Below are 17,210 nucleotides of genomic sequence, written 5' to 3'. Positions count from 1 at the left end.
TACACCTGATGTTTGATCATGCACGTCCATATTTCTTGAGGCAAAATATATTTAGATATATTTCCAAAGTATGTAAAAAAGACTCTGAAGCTAATATTAAAAAAATTACAGTGACTCTGGGTCTGATAAGTTAAACCAACATTGAGGCATCTTCAACCTGCGTTCTTTCTAATGACCAGCACAGCTGATTGTATGACATCATTAGACTGATTATAAAGATGGGCGACATGACCGCTCCGCAAAAGTGAAGCCAAAGCGTCTCGATCACCACCTGGTGACCGGCTGCGGTATTGGTCATAAATCCTGCCTCCTCCATGTTAACAGATGGGAAATGGACTAATTTAAAAAGTCAAAATAAGGAAGGTTTGGTTTCAGTTATTTGATGCTGTAAAAACATGGAATAACATCATGGTTGACAGCTGAGACTGACATGTGATTAGTCGAACATGTGTATCAACAGGACGTCGCTACCGTGGCTCCATCCCCTGATCGCTACTGTGCAGACTCTGGCTGCTAATGAACAACATGGTGACATTTGTATGCAGGATATTTTAGCTTCCGATAGTTGGAGGAAGTGGAGATATTTTTATTCAGTAAACATTATCTTAGAAATGTACGGTCTTCTTTAATACATGATGTTCTTTTCATAAATTATGGTCCTTTGAGAGTAAAATAGATGTAGAGTATGGTTTAGTGTGTGGCTACCATGCGATGGACAGCTGGTACTTTGCACAGCATGTTGTTTTTCATGTTTTAGTCATGTTCCTTTTACATGGCAACAGAAGTAATGTCTATCACAACTTGTCTGTCATGTAACAAAGTTCTGAAGTAGTGTTCAATTGATTACTAATACTGTTAGAATACCTGATCAATAATTTAGGTTATTTTCTTTAAAACCACCAAACATTTATTTACTGGTTCCAGTTTTGTGAGAATTTGCTGCAATTTTTTCTTCTTTTTTCTATTATTACTTTTATTTCTATTATTACAATGTCACCTTTGACTTTGGGAGCTTTACATTTTCACAATTTTCTGACATTTGATTCAAATGATTTGTCAAATATAAAGAACTTGGTATGTCGGAGTTAAGACAACATTCTTTCATACTGAGAAGCTTTTTATTCAGTAAACAAGACAAGTGCAAAAAACATAAATATGAATAAGCACAAACGGGTACAAGAGGTAAAAAGCAAGACCATTGTCAGTTATAATACAAAAGGTGTCATATGTTACATTTGATTTCAAGTCACAACGCTGTCTCGTCTCTGTAAACTTCAGATTTCTTGCTCCGCTGTCTGCGTTTCATTACAACCACTTCAGTCAAAGAGAAAGAAACTTAAAAACAGCTAAGAACAATTTATTTATAAAAACTCAGCATCTTAGTAACTTCTGTCTTCTTCACTGAACCTTTGGGCTCCACACAAATCTCTCTCAACAGGAAACTCTCACAAATCCTTGAAAGTTAAACTCCTAAATTCATCTTCGACAGACTCTGCCGAAATCATTAGAGGAGATTTGTCTGATTCATTAACACCCTGAGAGCGGTTGTATCCACACAAACAGCATCATATAGAAATCATCACAAGAGGAGAGAGTCAGCAGCCATTTTTCTGTTACACAACAGAACATTGAGGTCATGCTCACACAGTGAGCCTGTTTCACATACACAGTGGCTCAGTCACACTCTTACCACATGCTTCACAATATAAGCGCCTCAGTGCTACATCTGAATTATACACTTGGAACAAGTCGACGAAACAAAAACAACAAAACAAAAATGTATTCTCCCTGATGAGAATACAACTGTGCAAACGGTTAGACTCAAGCAGAACTGTAAACAACCATGCATCCTGAGTACACTGAAACATTTTTCTGTTCGTGATGTCATCAGTGACGTGAATCAACTCTAATGCATGGAGAAAGAGTCACTATGAGGTGATGCGTGCTTGAGTTAGCAGTGCAGTTATGTAAGTGATGTTGGCCCTGCTCAAACATCATATGATTATATAATAAAGCCTGGAGGATATTGTATTTTTCACTGTGGATGGTACCAATATCCATTTTAAAAACAAAGACCAATTAAAACATTTATCTTAAAGATCCCTTAAATTTGGTTATCAAAGTATTTTGACCTGCTTTACAGTGGAAACATAAACCTGTAACATAAAGTTTCTTGTTACATATCAGCTGATTTATACTCCAGTAAACTATACTCAAGATATTCATAACCTACATGCTGTGAAGAACTGTATTAATTTAGATATTGGGGCTAAGGGTAACACCATACATCACTACCTCATTCCCTCTGACTCAGACTAAGATGGTGGGTGTCACTGGGGGATGTGGAGGTGAGGGGGAGCTGCCACTCTCAGATGGACTGTGTCCCAGGAGGAGCTCCTTCTCTCGGGGAAGACACGGCCCACTGATGTGCTGGCTGTGGGAGTGGTAGAGCCGCAGGAAAGCCAGGATCGACTGAGCCAGCCACAGAGCCGTCACAGCCCACAGAGAAACCTGAGGACACAGGGTCAGTCTTAAAAAAGACGCTTCAAAATATCCCGAAGAGCCACATGTGCATAACAAGTGAATGCTAGGATAGGTGGTGTCTTAAGATATTTTCAGCGATTCACATAGGTCTGCTTTGTTCTGTTCAGGTGCAGTTTTGCCGGTTTGGTTTAGTCTGATTATCAGATAAATGTGTGTGAGGAAAAAAAGCAGGAAAACAAACAGACACAAGCAAAAACTGAAAAATAATGGACAAACTGCATTAATAACTACATTAATGAGACTTTTTTCTCTTTCTGTCCATCTTTCTTTCTTCCTCCCATCTTCATTCGGCCTATCCTTTTTTCTGTCTTTCTTTTCTCTGGTTTTAACCACAAACATTAAATTAGTTTTGTGATTAAAACCTGCATGTACATAGAAAAGCCAGAATAGCTAATGACTTGTCAAATACTATGAAAGTAAAACAACATTACATTTATATTATATAATGATAATGATATAAAGACAGAAAGCCCATGTCTCATAATTTTAGATCTATGTATAACAGAAAACCTCACAAATACATAGTCCTGTTGTGGCAACTACAAAAGTGAATGTGACCTTGACTGTGTTTGTGTGCTGCTGTTATCACTCTTACCTGAGCCAGGTTGAGCTCTGTGTAGAAAGAGGAGGTGTCCACATCCAGATACAGTGGAACAGACTGGGACTCTGCACAGCTAAACACAGGCAAACATGAGAGGATGAGAAAGTTTCCATAGCATAGTTATAAATATCAACAGCATATACAGCTGAAAATACATTAAAAAAAATTCAGCCCTATAATATTTCTTAAATACATGTAGGTTTGTGTTAATATATTTACAATAACTTATATTAACATATTTTGTGAGGCCACAGTGACCTTTGACCACCAAAATCTAAGCAGATCGTCCAAGTGAATATTTGTAACAAATTTGAATAAATTCCCTCAAGACATTCTTGAGATATCGCGTTCACGGATATGGGATGGTCGTATGGACGGACCACCCAAAAACATACGGCCTCTGGCCACTGGCATGAAGGCATAAAAACCCCGTTAAATAAATCTTTATCAATTCAAAATTACCATTTAGTTATGAGATATAGGCAGAAATTTCAACAACAGCATCCCCAGTGTTTAACTGTTTTGGTTCTGGGTGGCTTTGTGCAGACAAACTTTGCACTCCGACCAACTTATCGCTATATCACTCCAACAACATTTGTAATTTGATGGAGAGGACAGCGTCAACAAGTTACAGAAGAAGACTTCTTACCTGTATGGTCGTGTGTTGTTGTCAGTCACAGTGTCGCACCACGAGGCCAGACCCATAGACAAGAGGACACTGGCCCCTCCAGACAGGAATAGCACGCACACACTCAGCAGCACAGTCAGGAATGATGAAAACAGGGTGCTGAGCAGAAACAGAACAGTACAGACTTTACACATACTGTGCATACTTTGCAATAAATAACCACTTTTAACCTGTTGATCAATTTCCTGAATATCTGACTAATTGTTTGGTCTTTAAAATGGTGCAGAAAAGTGACAGATGACCAGCGTTCAAAGTCCAACTTGATAAATGTAAAAAAATACTTTACTTAAAGTATCAAAAAGTAGAAAAAATGGCATGTGTAGCAGATAGAATATTGGATTGTTAACATTGAAAAAAAGAAAAGGAGCATTCCTGGTTTCAGGGGTCAGAGGGTAAATGAGATAAACCTTAGGGGTGGTGATGACACACAAGATCAAATAAAGCTCTGCTCCACACATTTGTGACATATTCTCTTAGCTTGATTTTTTCCTGAAATATAGAATTATTTTACCTCCTATGAATGATTATCAACAACCTAATTGGAATTGGATTTTGGTGGAGCTGTTTGTCTTGTGGCAAAAATGTCCTAAAACAAACACAAGCCAAAATACACTGCATTCATCTTTAATAATGTGTTATTACTTATTACTTACTATAACTATGAAAGGTCACCAGTGAAAACATGTTATGTTATATTGTAAGATGTACATAATTTCCTTATAAACCTAGTGGAGTATGCAGTTATTTAATATGGAAGTAATGATATTAGTGTATTAAAACCCAGTTCTTTGGTTGTGTGTGTGCTCAGTTGTGTGTGTGCTCTTGTGTTGTGCAGTGGACTCACTCGTCGTGTCGTCCATGCAGGTAGAAGAGACACCTCCAGCCCTGCGCTGCCCCGTACAGCACCGAGAAAATACCGACGAACGTGGCGAACTGGCAGGCGGCGAGTGGCCCCCACTGCTGCACCACCAGCTGGGAGACGTCCCCCGGCTGCTCCGGCGCCTCGGCCCGGCTCTCGGCCCTCCAGTAGCCGGTGGAGAAGAGGGCGCAGCGGCCTTTGAAAGCGGAGCCGTTGAGAGCCATGGGCACGACCACCAGCAGCCCCGCCGCGAACGACAGGGCGTGGACCGCACAGTGGGCCAGCAGCAGCCGCCGGTCCAGCTCCATGCTCCCGATCAGACAAAACCCAAAAACTGAACCGGGGGAAAATTCACGATTGAAACCAGCTCACCCCCGTCTGAGTCCCGTGTGATGGTTCACCGTGCGGGGTGTTTACAGACACTAGTGCGGGACCCACCCGACGCTCCGCATTCCACCACTACGCAGGAGCAGCGGACATCCACAGACGTATCACTCCTCCACATTCTCCAGGAACCAGGGCGAAAGAAGAGCGATCGTCATCGTTGTTGTCATCGTTACACAACAATAAGATGTAACACAATCAAATGTCCCATTAGCAGCAGATAGAGAGTAGAGCCACTGTATAACAACATGCTTGTCGTTATAACTTCACTTGAATATTTCCACTCCTCCGTAATTTTGAAAAAAAGTAATACTTTTTACTCCATTTTATATAGTAGGTCTTTTAAGTTACTTTGCAGGATTCAAATTAACAGTCAGTATTGGGAAAGTACATCTTTTACAATTAATAGCAATAGCAACAGTTAATAAACATTGCAAATACTCAAGATTTGTCTAAGTACTAGGATGAAACTATCTGGATTATTTATAGTATTGGAATATGATTATAAATGTGAAGATATTTCAAACTTTACATGCTGCTGGGTAGTTTGTGAATTTCCTTCTGGGCAACTTATCCTAACAGTACATCATCATGTATTTATTAATCACACTTTGAATTACAAATTTGAATCTGCGAACTAACCAAAAAATAAGAATATTTATAAAAAAATTAAGTACCCTGTTTCAGACTTTCAGTATCAGACAGTCAAACTGGCATACTCCAGTGAAGTACAAGCACCAAATATTGTATTTGCGTACAGTACTATTTTAAGTAAACACACTACTGTTATTAAAAAGTATTATCCAAATATATTTTATGATGCATTAGTATATCCGGCAGCGAACAACACAATTCAATCACGGGAGACTGAGTGGTGATTTTGGACCAGAGTGATACATCTGTTCACACCAACGATCGTTAGGCCTACAAATTCCTCCATCTGTGACGTATGACAGTGACCTCTCGTGACCCTGTTTTCAGCAGTTGACCTCGTTTCTTTAAATCCTCCTGCAGACAGACACACTAATCTGTAGGGTCTGATCAGTGATGTCAGCACACAGCAATCATCACTCAACACAGGAACATTATTATTATTAATATTAGTAGTAGTATTATCATGAGTAGTATTTATTATCCTTATGAATAAGCTTTAAAAGGAAACCAGCTTTTGGATCCAACTAATGTTTAACTCTCACAATTAAGTTGTGACCTAAACATTTGGAATTTGTCGCTCGTGTTGAAGAGCAACATTTTACTGTGTCACCAAATGAGTCCATTACACTGCAGCAAAGACAAAGGCCAGGAGTGTTGAGATCAGCATAATAACAATGTCTTTTACATTGGCCCGGGGGGGGGGGCACTTTGGATGCTGCAGTTTGGTGGTGACTCATGTGGGCTGGAGTTGGGGGTGAAATTCCTCTCTGTTGGAAAAACATTGGTGTCCATCCACTAACCCCCATCCTACGGACACACCAAAGTCGATAAGCGAAGCTCTGGCACATATCTCAATACAAGCAGCTCAAAATATGTAGAGAAATATTTGGTCTAAGTGACAGGCGAAACTTCTTTTCGGAAAGTAAATCAAGCTAATAGAAATTAAAGACACCGACCAGAATAATTTTTTTTAACTATAAGGAAAATTCCCACTTATGTGAAGAATCAGAGTCAGGTTGTATTACCACGTACATTTACGAATACAAGGCAGTGTTTGTGCTTAAGAATAAATACAAAAATATAAAAATAGGGGAAAGTATAAAATAATATGAAAGACGAGACATGATTATCTTTGCAGCACCAGGACATAGTTACTTCGAGGACTGTGTTCTCGCAGTTTGACAAAATGCCGAAACCCGGGATCGAACCAGGGACCTTTAGATCTTCAGTCTAACGCTCTCCCAACTGAGCTATTTCGGCGGTGACATCGTTCAGCCTTAGATGACAAATTTATCCATTTTTCACTAGGTACCATAGATAATGTCGCGGTGTTTACCAGGTACATAAATGGTGACAGAGCTCTGAAAGGTTGCTAGTTTAACACCGTGCCATTGTGACTGTGATCCACGGGAGAACGTGGCTCCCGAGGAGGACATCGGAGGTCATTTAGGCCAAAAACATGGTGTCATTGACGCTGTTTCAAGTCGGATCTAAATGTCGGGGCTTACGGACACTTGGATGTTGCATTCTATGTTTTTAATGTTGCTTTACGTTTGAAGAAGCGGTCACCATCTACTTCAACTGTATTGGATTTGGCTGCAAAAGTGTTTACCCCTGAAACGTAAAGTGTTTTGTGGACTCAAACACTTTACCCTCCCCTCCATCAGCATAGTGGTGAGTAGATTGTCAATATAATTTTTTGGGGTGAACTATCCTTTTAAATGACACTTTATCACCGTATTTGTGAGGAGGATCTTTGTGGCAGGGACCAAACCTTCTTCCAGTTGATATCGCAATGAAGGTTTCTTCGGTGAAATGTTGCCAGAAAGCATGTTGTTCGGAAATAAAGCGCGTATTCTGCAGTTTGCACGACTCAGACTCGACTCGGCAGGACGTTACCTCCGCGGTGACGTAACTACACTCCCACATCCAGCGCAGGGGCTGCTGGGAAGAAAGGGTCAGGAATCGCAGGCTGTTGAACGCACCGACCTGCGGGTGCTCCGAAGATGACCTAACCAACCCCACAGGGAACAACGAGCCTCTTGTTTCAGATGAGAGCGGCACGGGTTGTATTTCATGACACAGAAGAACTTGCTCCACGCTAGCGTCCCGTTTTCCTGCCGCGCAGCCACCTTCAGCCTGGCTAGCTAACGTTAGCTGGCTAGCTGCTGCATTGTTATTGTTTTCGCTCGTTTGGCGGCCATATAAACACTACTCCCCCGAGGTTCCCCGGCCGAGGCAGGGGTCCGGACTGCCTGAGGGATGTGTTTCTGCTCCTCCCGGGAAGATGGATGATAAATCCAGCAGCAGCCACCAGCGGCTCCTGGTCGTCCTGCTCATGTCGTTGCTCTTTGGCGTCATTATGGTCCAGTACGTGTGCCCGAGCCGGTCGGAGTGCCGCATGCTGCACCAGCTGGGGTCCTGGCTGAAAGTCGGCGGGGCAACTGGTTCCCGGAGCAGAGGTAATGGAGCTCAAGATGGGCCTCAGAAGGATCCGTACATCGCAGAAGACGGCGCCCTGGTGCGCTTTGTCCCTCGATTCAACTTCACCAACGCTGATTTAAACCGCGGCGTAGACTTTAACATCAAAGGGGATGATGTTATAGTGTTTCTGCACATTCAAAAAACAGGGGGCACCACCTTTGGTCGACATTTAGTGCGGAATATTCAGCTGGAGAGGCCGTGCGAGTGCCACGCAGGCCAGAAGAAGTGCACCTGTTACCGGCCAGGTAAGAAGGAAACCTGGCTCTTCTCCCGCTTCTCCACCGGCTGGAGCTGCGGGCTCCATGCGGACTGGACCGAGCTCACCAAGTGTGTCCCGTCCCGCATGGACACGAAAGAGGCTCCACAGAACCTGCTCAGGTTAGTGGAGGCGGAGAGGTGACACACAATCACTTCACATTTCTCACAATCACTGCAGGCGACACAGCAATGAAACAGATGGCAAGATAGTCTGTGTCTTACTCTTACACAAATCTATACACTGTAGGGATGTGACATTGAAATTACATGTAAACATACATGTAAAAATGTAACCTTCACATAAATACGTGTTTAACATGTATACTAAATCGAACTGTTTAATGGGATCAATTTGCAGTGTTCACAGATTACTTTCATCTTAAGTGTGAATTTGATCCTTTGAGGAAGTTTAAATACTTCAAGCAGGACGAGGTTTTGACATGATCTATGAATTTTTACTGCTTTTTATGGGGGTTTTTTTTGTCATATCAGATTACGGCTGTTTGAATTTGCTTATTGCATATCTAATGTCCTCTTTTTCTTTCTAGGAGAAACTATTATTACATAACCATCCTAAGAGACCCTGTATCACGCTACTTGAGTGAGTGGCGTCACGTGCAGCGAGGTGCCACATGGAAAGCCTCGTTACATGTGTGTGAAGGACGTTCACCGACGTTGTCTGAGCTGCCGAGCTGCTACTCTGGAGATGACTGGTCGGGTTGCTCCCTGCAGGAGTTCATGGACTGCCCCTACAACCTAGCCAACAATCGGCAGACCCGCATGCTGGCTGACCTCAGCCTGGTGGGGTGCTACAATGTCTCTGCCATGAGTGAGGAAGAGCGATGGGCAGTGCTGCTGCAGAGTGCTAAACGTAACCTACGGGGCATGGCCTTCTTTGGGCTGACCGAGTACCAGCGTAAGACCCAGTACCTGTTCGAGCGAACGTTCAACTTGGAGTTCATCGCACCATTCACGCAGCTCAACGGCACGCGCGCCTCCGGTGTTGACGTACCTCCTGAGACGCAGCACAGAATCCGCCAGCTCAATCGATGGGATGTGGAGCTGTATGAGTATGGCCGTGACCTTTTCCTACAGCGTTTCCAGGTGGCGAGGCAGCAGGAGCGCAGGCAGGCCAGAGAAAGGCGTCAGCAGGAGAGGAGGCGGCTACGTGGAAGGCTCGCAAAGCAAGGGAGGCAGCTGAAGCCTACAGAAACACCGCGTCAGCCTGACAGCCACTCTGCAGTTACTGAGGAGCAGCAGAGGGAGAAGGCTGTTGGAGACAACACAGAGTCAGAGGTGCTACTCCCAGAGTGGTGGGATCTGGATGAGAATAGCACCATGGAGGACTACATGGACAATGTGGAACAGTGGTAGCGACAGGAACATGCAGTTGGGTCTTAACACTAAGTGTGCCAAGTTCTGCCTTGTTGTCTGTTGTTAATGAATATATTTTAGTATATGCCTCCCACTACATGTGTATCACCATGAACTGTTTCAACTGACACAAATTTATTTATTGATACTGATTGTATTTCTTTGCATCAACTGACATAACAGATAACGGATGAATTTCTCGATGGAAAGAGAGGCTGCTCTAACTACCTGTAATCCTGTACTGTTCACACGAGCCTTGTCGACTCTTCTTTTGGCTTTTGAACACATCTGAACTCATATGATGTAGCTTGGAACGAGTGGAAATTCATAATTTCTTTGTCAAAAGAAACAACATGATACCTGTTTCTGTTTTAAAAAACATCTGCAATTGTTTGTGATTAACAATCTATATGTTTGCCAGATTGTTCTCTTCTATGAACTTTATACATTTTCAAATGTACCTGTGTTTTTAAGTGTGTCTTACATGACAGAAAAGAAGAATGGGATTTTCATAGATACCTCAATGTGTTGTATTAACTGCTAATGTTGTAAAATTATTGAATGTCTCCTGAGTCTCAATTTTTATATAAAATAATAATTTTACATCTACTGAACTATTGGTCTATTCTTACCATATAGATATATCCTGTCATGTGCACACATATACATCAAAGGGGGCTTGAGCCCTGCCCCTTTTCTTCCTATAGAGAAAGTGCCCCTTTTCTGGGGTGCTTTAAAAAAATATATATATATATATATATATATATTATTAATTCCTGTTCTCCCCTTACGTACAGTGCACTGTACGTAAGGGGAGACCCTACAGTTGAATACAGTCAGATTTCTATCTAATGATGTCCTCACAATCACCACCTTGATATGCAAAGTAGATGTTAACTAAATAAAATGCTTTTATTTGCATACATTTGCCAGTTGGCATGGCAGGTGAATAGTATTCAAAAAATTAACTAAAACGTATCAGCTCAGAACTTCCCCAGTTAATGACCTACATCAAGACAGTATTTCCCCCTGTAGTATAAATATTATTGTTGATAGAAATCTACAGATGCAAACAGACAGAGGATGGTAAAAAAAACAGCATCTAAATGTGTATTTTTGGAAGTTTTCTTTCCGTAAGAGTGAAAGAAGACATGGAAGCGAAATAGACACTTTGCCTGTAGTGTCCTGCGTTAAACTGCATAGTTTAGATTTTAGGCTCCTCATCTAATAACTATTCATTTAACTACTTTGTTGCTAATAGATCTTTATCAATACATTCTACGGACAGCCCTCCCTCAAATGTGAGAGGAAGGAAATGGTAGGTACACTGAAAGTAAGTCCTTGTCACCATCAGTAAGTATGTGTGTGTGTGTTATAAGTGTTATAAGTGTTATAATAATAATAACTAGAAAATTCCTCATAAGTAATTTTGAATTTGTGCCTGATGCTTGGTGCCGGTTTGACAGAGAGAGAGGTGAACAGAGTAGTCAGTGTGTTTGTGTGTGTGTGTGTGTGTCAGATGCTTGGTGCGTGTCTTCGATTACCATGTTTCCAGTAAGTAATAACTCAGTGAGGATGTGAATTGATTCAAACTGCAGATTTCCTTCTTTGTGGAAGTCTTTATTTTTGTGTCATGCAATAAGTTTCTTCCATGTATCCATCTGGGGGCTTTTATTTCGATTTTGATTGATTCTTGTTGTTCTGGGTTTGTACCCTCATGGTTGAATACACTTCTTGTTAGTCACTTTGGATAAAAGCGTCAACTAAATGAAATGTAATGTAATGTAATTTTGCACCATCAGCCATAACACATATTTATTTACAATGCTACAACGTCTCTGCTATGAGTGAGGAAGAGCGATGGGCAGTGCTGCTGCAGAGTGCTACACGTACCAGCGTAAGACCCAGTACCTGTTCCTTCAACTTGGAGTTCATCGCACCATTCACGCAGCTCAACGGCACGCGCGCCTCCAGTATTGACGTACCTGTGTTACCCATTAGGCAAAATCAGCATTCTCTGAATTTTTATTTGCAATTTATTGCAGTTGATGCATGTGGTGGAGAACAATAGAGCATAGAACACAATATTAACATCGGCTTTAATTGTGTGTCATGTTTTGAGCTGTAATTCCAATTGCTAGTTTTAACAAATAACTTTATATTTGTAGTTTGATGTTAGTGAACATTAAATTGGTGCCACATTTATCACTGATCACCATGGAAGTGTTTTGTTTGTAAATGTTGCATATTCTATTTTTTTTTTTTTTTACATTCCCAGTTTTCAGGAAATACTTCTATAACTTGTTGGGGTCGTCTTGTTTTTTATCTTTATTCCTCCTGACATAGTTTACAACAATATCAATGTACAAATATGAGTACAACAATACAAATAGCCAATAAGTAAACAAAAAAAGAAAATAACGAAAATATGAAATATTTTAAAAATAAAAATATACAATATTTGTACAAAGAAATATGCAGTTTGTTACTTGTTGTTAGTTTCGATTGCTTTGATTTATTTACTTTAGAATAAATGCTATGCACTGTATTAAGTCATAAGGCTTTTTCGTATTTTCTTGATTTTGCTGTTTGGCAAATGTTACTATTTATATGTGTTTTCTTGGTGTCTTAGAATGTTTATTTTCAGTTCTCGGTGATGACTTAACCCAACGTGATTAAAATCAAAGTTGAATGAATGAAAATAAAGAGTATAAAGAATAATTTATCTGTTAATGAACAGTAAAATCATTCAGACGTGGACATCCTGCGGAAACACTGTAGTCCCGGATGAAAGTATCAAGTCCACATTTCCCAGAGTGCACCGCGGCTCGTTCACCTCCTCTTAGCTTTTGCATCCGGGTCTGAACTTCCTTTTCCTCCGTGGCCAGATGCGATGAGGACCTAAGTATTTTCAGACCTCTGAAAAATCCGAATCCATCCTCGTCAAAGGCACCGCCGAACCTCGCCAAAATGACCGAGCAGATGACCGTGAGGGGGACCCTGAAGGGGCACAGTGGATGGGTCACCCAGATCGCCACGACGCCCCAGTATCCCGACATGATTCTGTCGGCGTCCCGAGGTGAGGCGTCCTCCCCGCCGGCTCCGCCAACATGGCCCCCGTAGCACTAGAGCTAGCCGGTTTGCTGAAATAACGTAAGACTAACGACTTTACCGACGTACGTGGCACATGTCGTGTTTATATAACAAGCCACGAATTAATGTATGTTCGTCTTCGGTTTTCATACCCGAAACAATGAGCGCCAACCGGGGAGAAAGGCACCCGTTAGCCGTGCTAGCTAATAGCATCAGGCGTCATCTGCTCTGTACTGTGTTATAGTTAACAGTGGTTCAACCACAGGTATACCATACACTTGTGTATTTAAAAGTATAATATCCCACACAGCTGCGATTAAAAGTACCACGACACGTTCAAGTGTAACTGGCAGTGTAATAACAGAAGTTTAACTTTAAAGGTAACGTGCACAAATGTGACTCTACAAGTACAATTCATTAGTTAAAATAAAAGTATGTACACAAGTGTGTATACCTTTCAGTATATATGTGGCAATTCTACTAAAGTGTGTTACCCCCGGTGATTATACCTATTCACATAAAATTCTGATGTAAACTGGTGACATACCTGCAAATATGAGGGGAGACTAGTAACACACTTGTTTGAATGTTCTGCACAAACTAACAGACTTTACAAAGTAATAAAGTGTGTAAAAATACCATAAGATACAAGTGCACCTGGCAACATATGATAGACAACTATAACTAAGATATGATAACATGCACAGGTGTAACCACACATATCACATACACAAAGGTGAGGTACATCCATTTGTGTGGACGTAATAATAACCCATTCTTAATATATTGTCTGCTTCTGCTGTTTGGCCATTTTCCTTGACCAATGCTGATTAATACATTTTCAAAATATCTGCTTCAATTGAGCGTATTTGATTTGTGGGATGTATTTCTGTTTTTCAGACAAGACCATCATCATGTGGAAGCTGACCCGTGATGAAACCAACTATGGCATCCCCCAGCGCTGCCTGAAGGGCCACTCTCACTTTGTGAGCGATGTTGTCATCTCCTCAGATGGACAGTTCGCCCTGTCCGGTGCCTGGGACTCGACCCTCCGCTTGTGGGATCTCACCACGTAAGTGCCTGGATTAGACATGTCTTTAGTTACTGGTTGGACGTGTGGGTGGAGTTGGAGCCTGGTAACTTGCAGTGGATGGTTTGTGTTCGTACTGAACACCATTGGGGTCACAGGGAAAAGTCGTGCAGGATATTGGGGCAGTGATGAAACTTCAATGCCAACTGTATTCTATGATGATAAAGAGGCTGTTTCTGAGCTCTAACGTAGACCAATTTGTTTGTTTGATCCTTTGCTACAGTTGAATTGTTTGCCTTTTTCTTCACTTCAAGTAGGATCTACACCAGGTCGTCATAAAACCCATTTCTATACTATCAGATCTGAGACAAACTCCATCCTAATGTGTTGCCAGTTACATAATTTGACTGGCAACAACCACATGGGTGCACAGATGGACTTAATCAATGACTCATCAATAATTGTATTTCTCTTGAAATGTTTCATGTCAATCTTGGCTTAGCATCTTAAAAGGATACCACCAGATTAACATACCTGTCAAAACCCTGAAACATAAAACTGACTGAAATTAAAATTATCTGAGAATTCAGACTGAGTCGAGATCAGGTTGTTCTAATTTACCCGATGGTACCAATAGGTTAAACCAGTTATTCTCCCCTGCTTTCACTCGGTTACAATCTCGTGGAAATATGGTCACAAGTCATCAGTTCACAATTTACTGTCGTAGTGTTTGCAAGTAAGTGTATCTTACTTGCAATGTGCTGTCAAGATTCATGCTAGTAATAAATGATAAATATGCATCCATAAACATAGAAAATTTATATAAGATGACTTGTCTTCACTCATGTATTTGTAGCTCCTAGTTTAGTTTTACCAGTTTTAAATGCAGCAATATTGGACAGAACCATGCTTACTTCTACTTAAAATATCCAACAGTTGTGAATAGGGTTGTTCATATTCAACCATTTACAGGCAAGGACAAAACTGGGATGTCTTGATGCTATTTGCATCTTTGGAAAATTGACCCATGATCATTAAAAATATATACTGGTTTTGTTTTATATGACAGACATTCATCCAGTCTAAAAGGAACATTTTTATCCTGTTGGTCAATGGTCAAAAGTGCTCAATTACAGCTTACTCATTGAATTGACCAATGGTTAATTTTAAATGTTTTATGTTTCCCCAGCGGCGCCACCACTCGCCAATTTGTTGGACACACCAAGGATGTTTTGAGTGTGGCCTTTTCTGCTGATAACCGTCAGATTGTGTCTGGATCCCGGGACAAGACCATCAAGCTATGGAACACTCTTGGAGTCTGCAAATACACCATCCAGGTGAGTCTTTCTGACAGCGAAATTAGAGTTTAGTGGTTTTAAGTGCAACACTAGGACCTTACACAGCTTCGAATTGGAAATTGACACTTGGCAATCCCTAGTAGTGAAATTTTCTTGGGGTAAAAAAACAGATTGATGTCTTAAAAGTAGGGGCTGCTTAGCAGGTCTTCAGTAGATGTGTTAATTTTCAAGACTTAACGGCTAAACAAAACACTTTTGTACAGGTTCCAACTTTTTCCACTTTGTTTACCCGATCAAAGATGCTAATGATTTAATTTGGTAACACAGGAATCATTAATGTGGGATCATTGTACCTCTTCAATTTTCAGGATGAGGGCCACTCTGAGTGGGTGTCCTGTGTGCGATTCTCCCCCAACAGCAGCAACCCCATCATTGTCTCCTGCGGCTGGGACAAGCTGGTTAAGGTAACGTTTACATTTTTAACTCCCCTAAGCTTTAACTTAGTTTTTGTACCTGTGACCGACTATAAAAAGAAGGTTAATGAGACTTGAGCCTAAATTTTCCCAACGATTTAAAAAGCCAACCTGTATTACCTGATCTCCCTGGTCTGAACCCAAATAGTGTCATGGTGGTGTAAATGCAAATTGTATGTCCTTTGCTCTAAGGTGTGGAACCTGGCCAACTGCAAGCTGAAGACCAACCACATTGGCCACACTGGCTTCCTGAACACAGTGACTGTCTCTCCTGATGGCTCCCTGTGTGCATCTGGTGGAAAGGTATGATGTAAACTTTATATAATGGTAGACTTGCAGAAAGATATATCTCTTTAAATGGTGATGATATAAAGAATCTTGAAGTGGTGATATATATTTATTTTATTTTTTTGTGTGTTGGTGCTTTTGATTAATGTTTATGGCTCTAAAGCCTAGCTGTTAGCTCTCCGGCATTATGTAAATATCCTAGATACTAGCTATATATTTTGCTTAGATATTTTATTGAAGGATCCCTTTTGTCTCTGTACAGGACGGCCAGGCCATGCTCTGGGACCTGAATGAGGGCAAGCACCTGTACACCCTGGACAGTGGTGACATGATCAATGCCCTCTGCTTCAGCCCCAACCGTTACTGGCTGTGTGCCGCCACTGGCCCAAGCATCAAGATCTGGGTAAAAGACTCAATCCTGAATATCTTATGACCAGTATATAAAGAATTGAAGGTTGAATTGCGGTGATGAAACTTCCATGCCAACTGTATTTCTTGATGATAAAGAGGCTGTTTCTGAGCTCTGTCATGGACCAATATGTTCATTGTGTTCATTCATTTTTGATGCATTAGTTTCTGTGATTGATCCATTGCTGCAGTTGTGTTATTGATGCCTCTGTTGTTTTCCTTCTCTTGTAGGATTTGGAGGGCAAGATCATTGTGGATGAGCTGAGACAGGAAGTGATCAGCACAAATAGCAAGGCTGAACCCCCACAGTGTACTTCCCTGGCATGGTCTGCTGATGGACAGGTACAACACGCTGATCTCTAGGACCTTTCAGTATATATGTGGCAATTCTACTAAAGTGTGTTACCCCCGGTGATTATACCTATTCACATAAAATTCTGATGTAAACTGGTGACATACCTGCAAATATGAGGGGAGACTAGAAACACACTTGTTTGAATGTTCTGAACAAACTAACAGACTTTACAAAGTAATAATTGAGTCTTGGGTGTTAATGTCTGTCCCTCTTCTTTTCAGACCCTGTTTGCTGGCTACACTGACAACCTGATCAGAGTGTGGCAGGTCACTATTGGAACACGATAAGATCTTATGGTTGAATCAGTTTGAATAAAAGACTCGTTTGAAATGAATGTGTGCTTTCTTTGTTTCAATGCTATATCAATGATTTATATCACAGGGGGAACTTTAACAGAATAAGTGGTCCTAAGGGTTTAT

The 17,210-nt window shown here is 41.1% G+C and overlaps 3 protein-coding genes and 1 non-coding gene across 4 annotated transcripts; 2 read left to right on the top strand and 2 right to left on the bottom strand.

Moving 5' to 3' along the window:
• Window positions 1–1,104: 1,104 nt before the first annotated feature.
• Window positions 1,105–5,180, bottom strand: zgc:153018 (Transmembrane protein 179-like). Its single transcript, XM_035161861.2, has 4 exons — window positions 4,678–5,180; window positions 3,795–3,932; window positions 3,140–3,218; window positions 1,105–2,511 (listed from the first exon to the last, which is right to left on the bottom strand). The coding sequence occupies exons 1-4, from the start codon at window positions 4,998–5,000 to the stop codon at window positions 2,311–2,313; spliced, it is 741 nt and encodes a 246-aa protein (XP_035017752.2). The 5' UTR covers window positions 5,001–5,180; the 3' UTR covers window positions 1,105–2,310.
• Window positions 5,181–6,917: 1,737 nt separating this feature from the next.
• Window positions 6,918–6,990, bottom strand: trnaf-gaa. The gene has a single exon. It is a non-coding gene; the product is annotated as a tRNA-Phe (tRNA).
• Window positions 6,991–7,455: 465 nt separating this feature from the next.
• Window positions 7,456–10,455, top strand: hs6st2 (heparan sulfate 6-O-sulfotransferase 2). Its single transcript, XM_035162288.1, has 2 exons — window positions 7,456–8,592; window positions 9,021–10,455. Exons 1-2 carry the CDS (start codon window positions 8,018–8,020, stop codon window positions 9,844–9,846), a joined length of 1,401 nt encoding a protein of 466 aa, XP_035018179.1. The 5' UTR covers window positions 7,456–8,017; the 3' UTR covers window positions 9,847–10,455.
• Window positions 10,456–12,706: 2,251 nt separating this feature from the next.
• rack1 (receptor for activated C kinase 1) lies at window positions 12,707–17,125 on the top strand. The gene is made up of 8 exons (XM_035161820.2): window positions 12,707–12,925; window positions 13,840–14,011; window positions 15,159–15,306; window positions 15,636–15,731; window positions 15,933–16,043; window positions 16,291–16,431; window positions 16,668–16,778; window positions 17,013–17,125. Exons 1-8 carry the CDS (start codon window positions 12,817–12,819, stop codon window positions 17,076–17,078), a joined length of 954 nt encoding a protein of 317 aa, XP_035017711.1. The 5' UTR covers window positions 12,707–12,816; the 3' UTR covers window positions 17,079–17,125.
• The last annotated feature ends 85 nt before the right edge of the window (window positions 17,126–17,210 follow it).

Source organism: Hippoglossus stenolepis, chromosome 7 (assembly GCF_022539355.2).
Source record: "Hippoglossus stenolepis isolate QCI-W04-F060 chromosome 7, HSTE1.2, whole genome shotgun sequence".
Taxonomy (NCBI): Eukaryota; Metazoa; Chordata; class Actinopteri; order Pleuronectiformes; family Pleuronectidae; genus Hippoglossus; species Hippoglossus stenolepis.
The sequence above is the reverse complement of the archived record's forward strand: the minus strand, read 5'-3'. Positions and strand labels throughout refer to the sequence as shown.

Bases quoted from the DNA above. Each gene is read 5' to 3' on its own strand.
- zgc:153018 (XM_035161861.2), bottom strand. From the start codon at position 5,000: ATGGAGCTGGACCGGCGGCTGCTGCTGGCCCACTGTGCGGTCCACGCC. The intron at 3,933-4,677 runs GTGAGTCCACTG...GTTTCTGCTCAG, and splicing joins CTGCATGGACGACACGACGA to CACCCTGTTTTCATCATTCC. The intron at 3,219-3,794 runs GTAAGAAGTCTT...GCCTGTGTTTAG, and splicing joins AACAACACACGACCATACAG to CTGTGCAGAGTCCCAGTCTG.
- hs6st2 (XM_035162288.1), top strand. From the start codon at position 8,018: ATGGATGATAAATCCAGCAGCAGCCACCAGCGGCTCCTGGTCGTCCTG. The intron at 8,593-9,020 runs GTTAGTGGAGGC...TTTTCTTTCTAG, and splicing joins GCTCCACAGAACCTGCTCAG to GAGAAACTATTATTACATAA.
- rack1 (XM_035161820.2), top strand. From the start codon at position 12,817: ATGACCGAGCAGATGACCGTGAGGGGGACCCTGAAGGGGCACAGTGGA. The intron at 15,732-15,932 runs GTAACGTTTACA...CTTTGCTCTAAG, and splicing joins GCTGGGACAAGCTGGTTAAG to GTGTGGAACCTGGCCAACTG. The intron at 16,779-17,012 runs GTACAACACGCT...TCTTCTTTTCAG, and splicing joins CATGGTCTGCTGATGGACAG to ACCCTGTTTGCTGGCTACAC.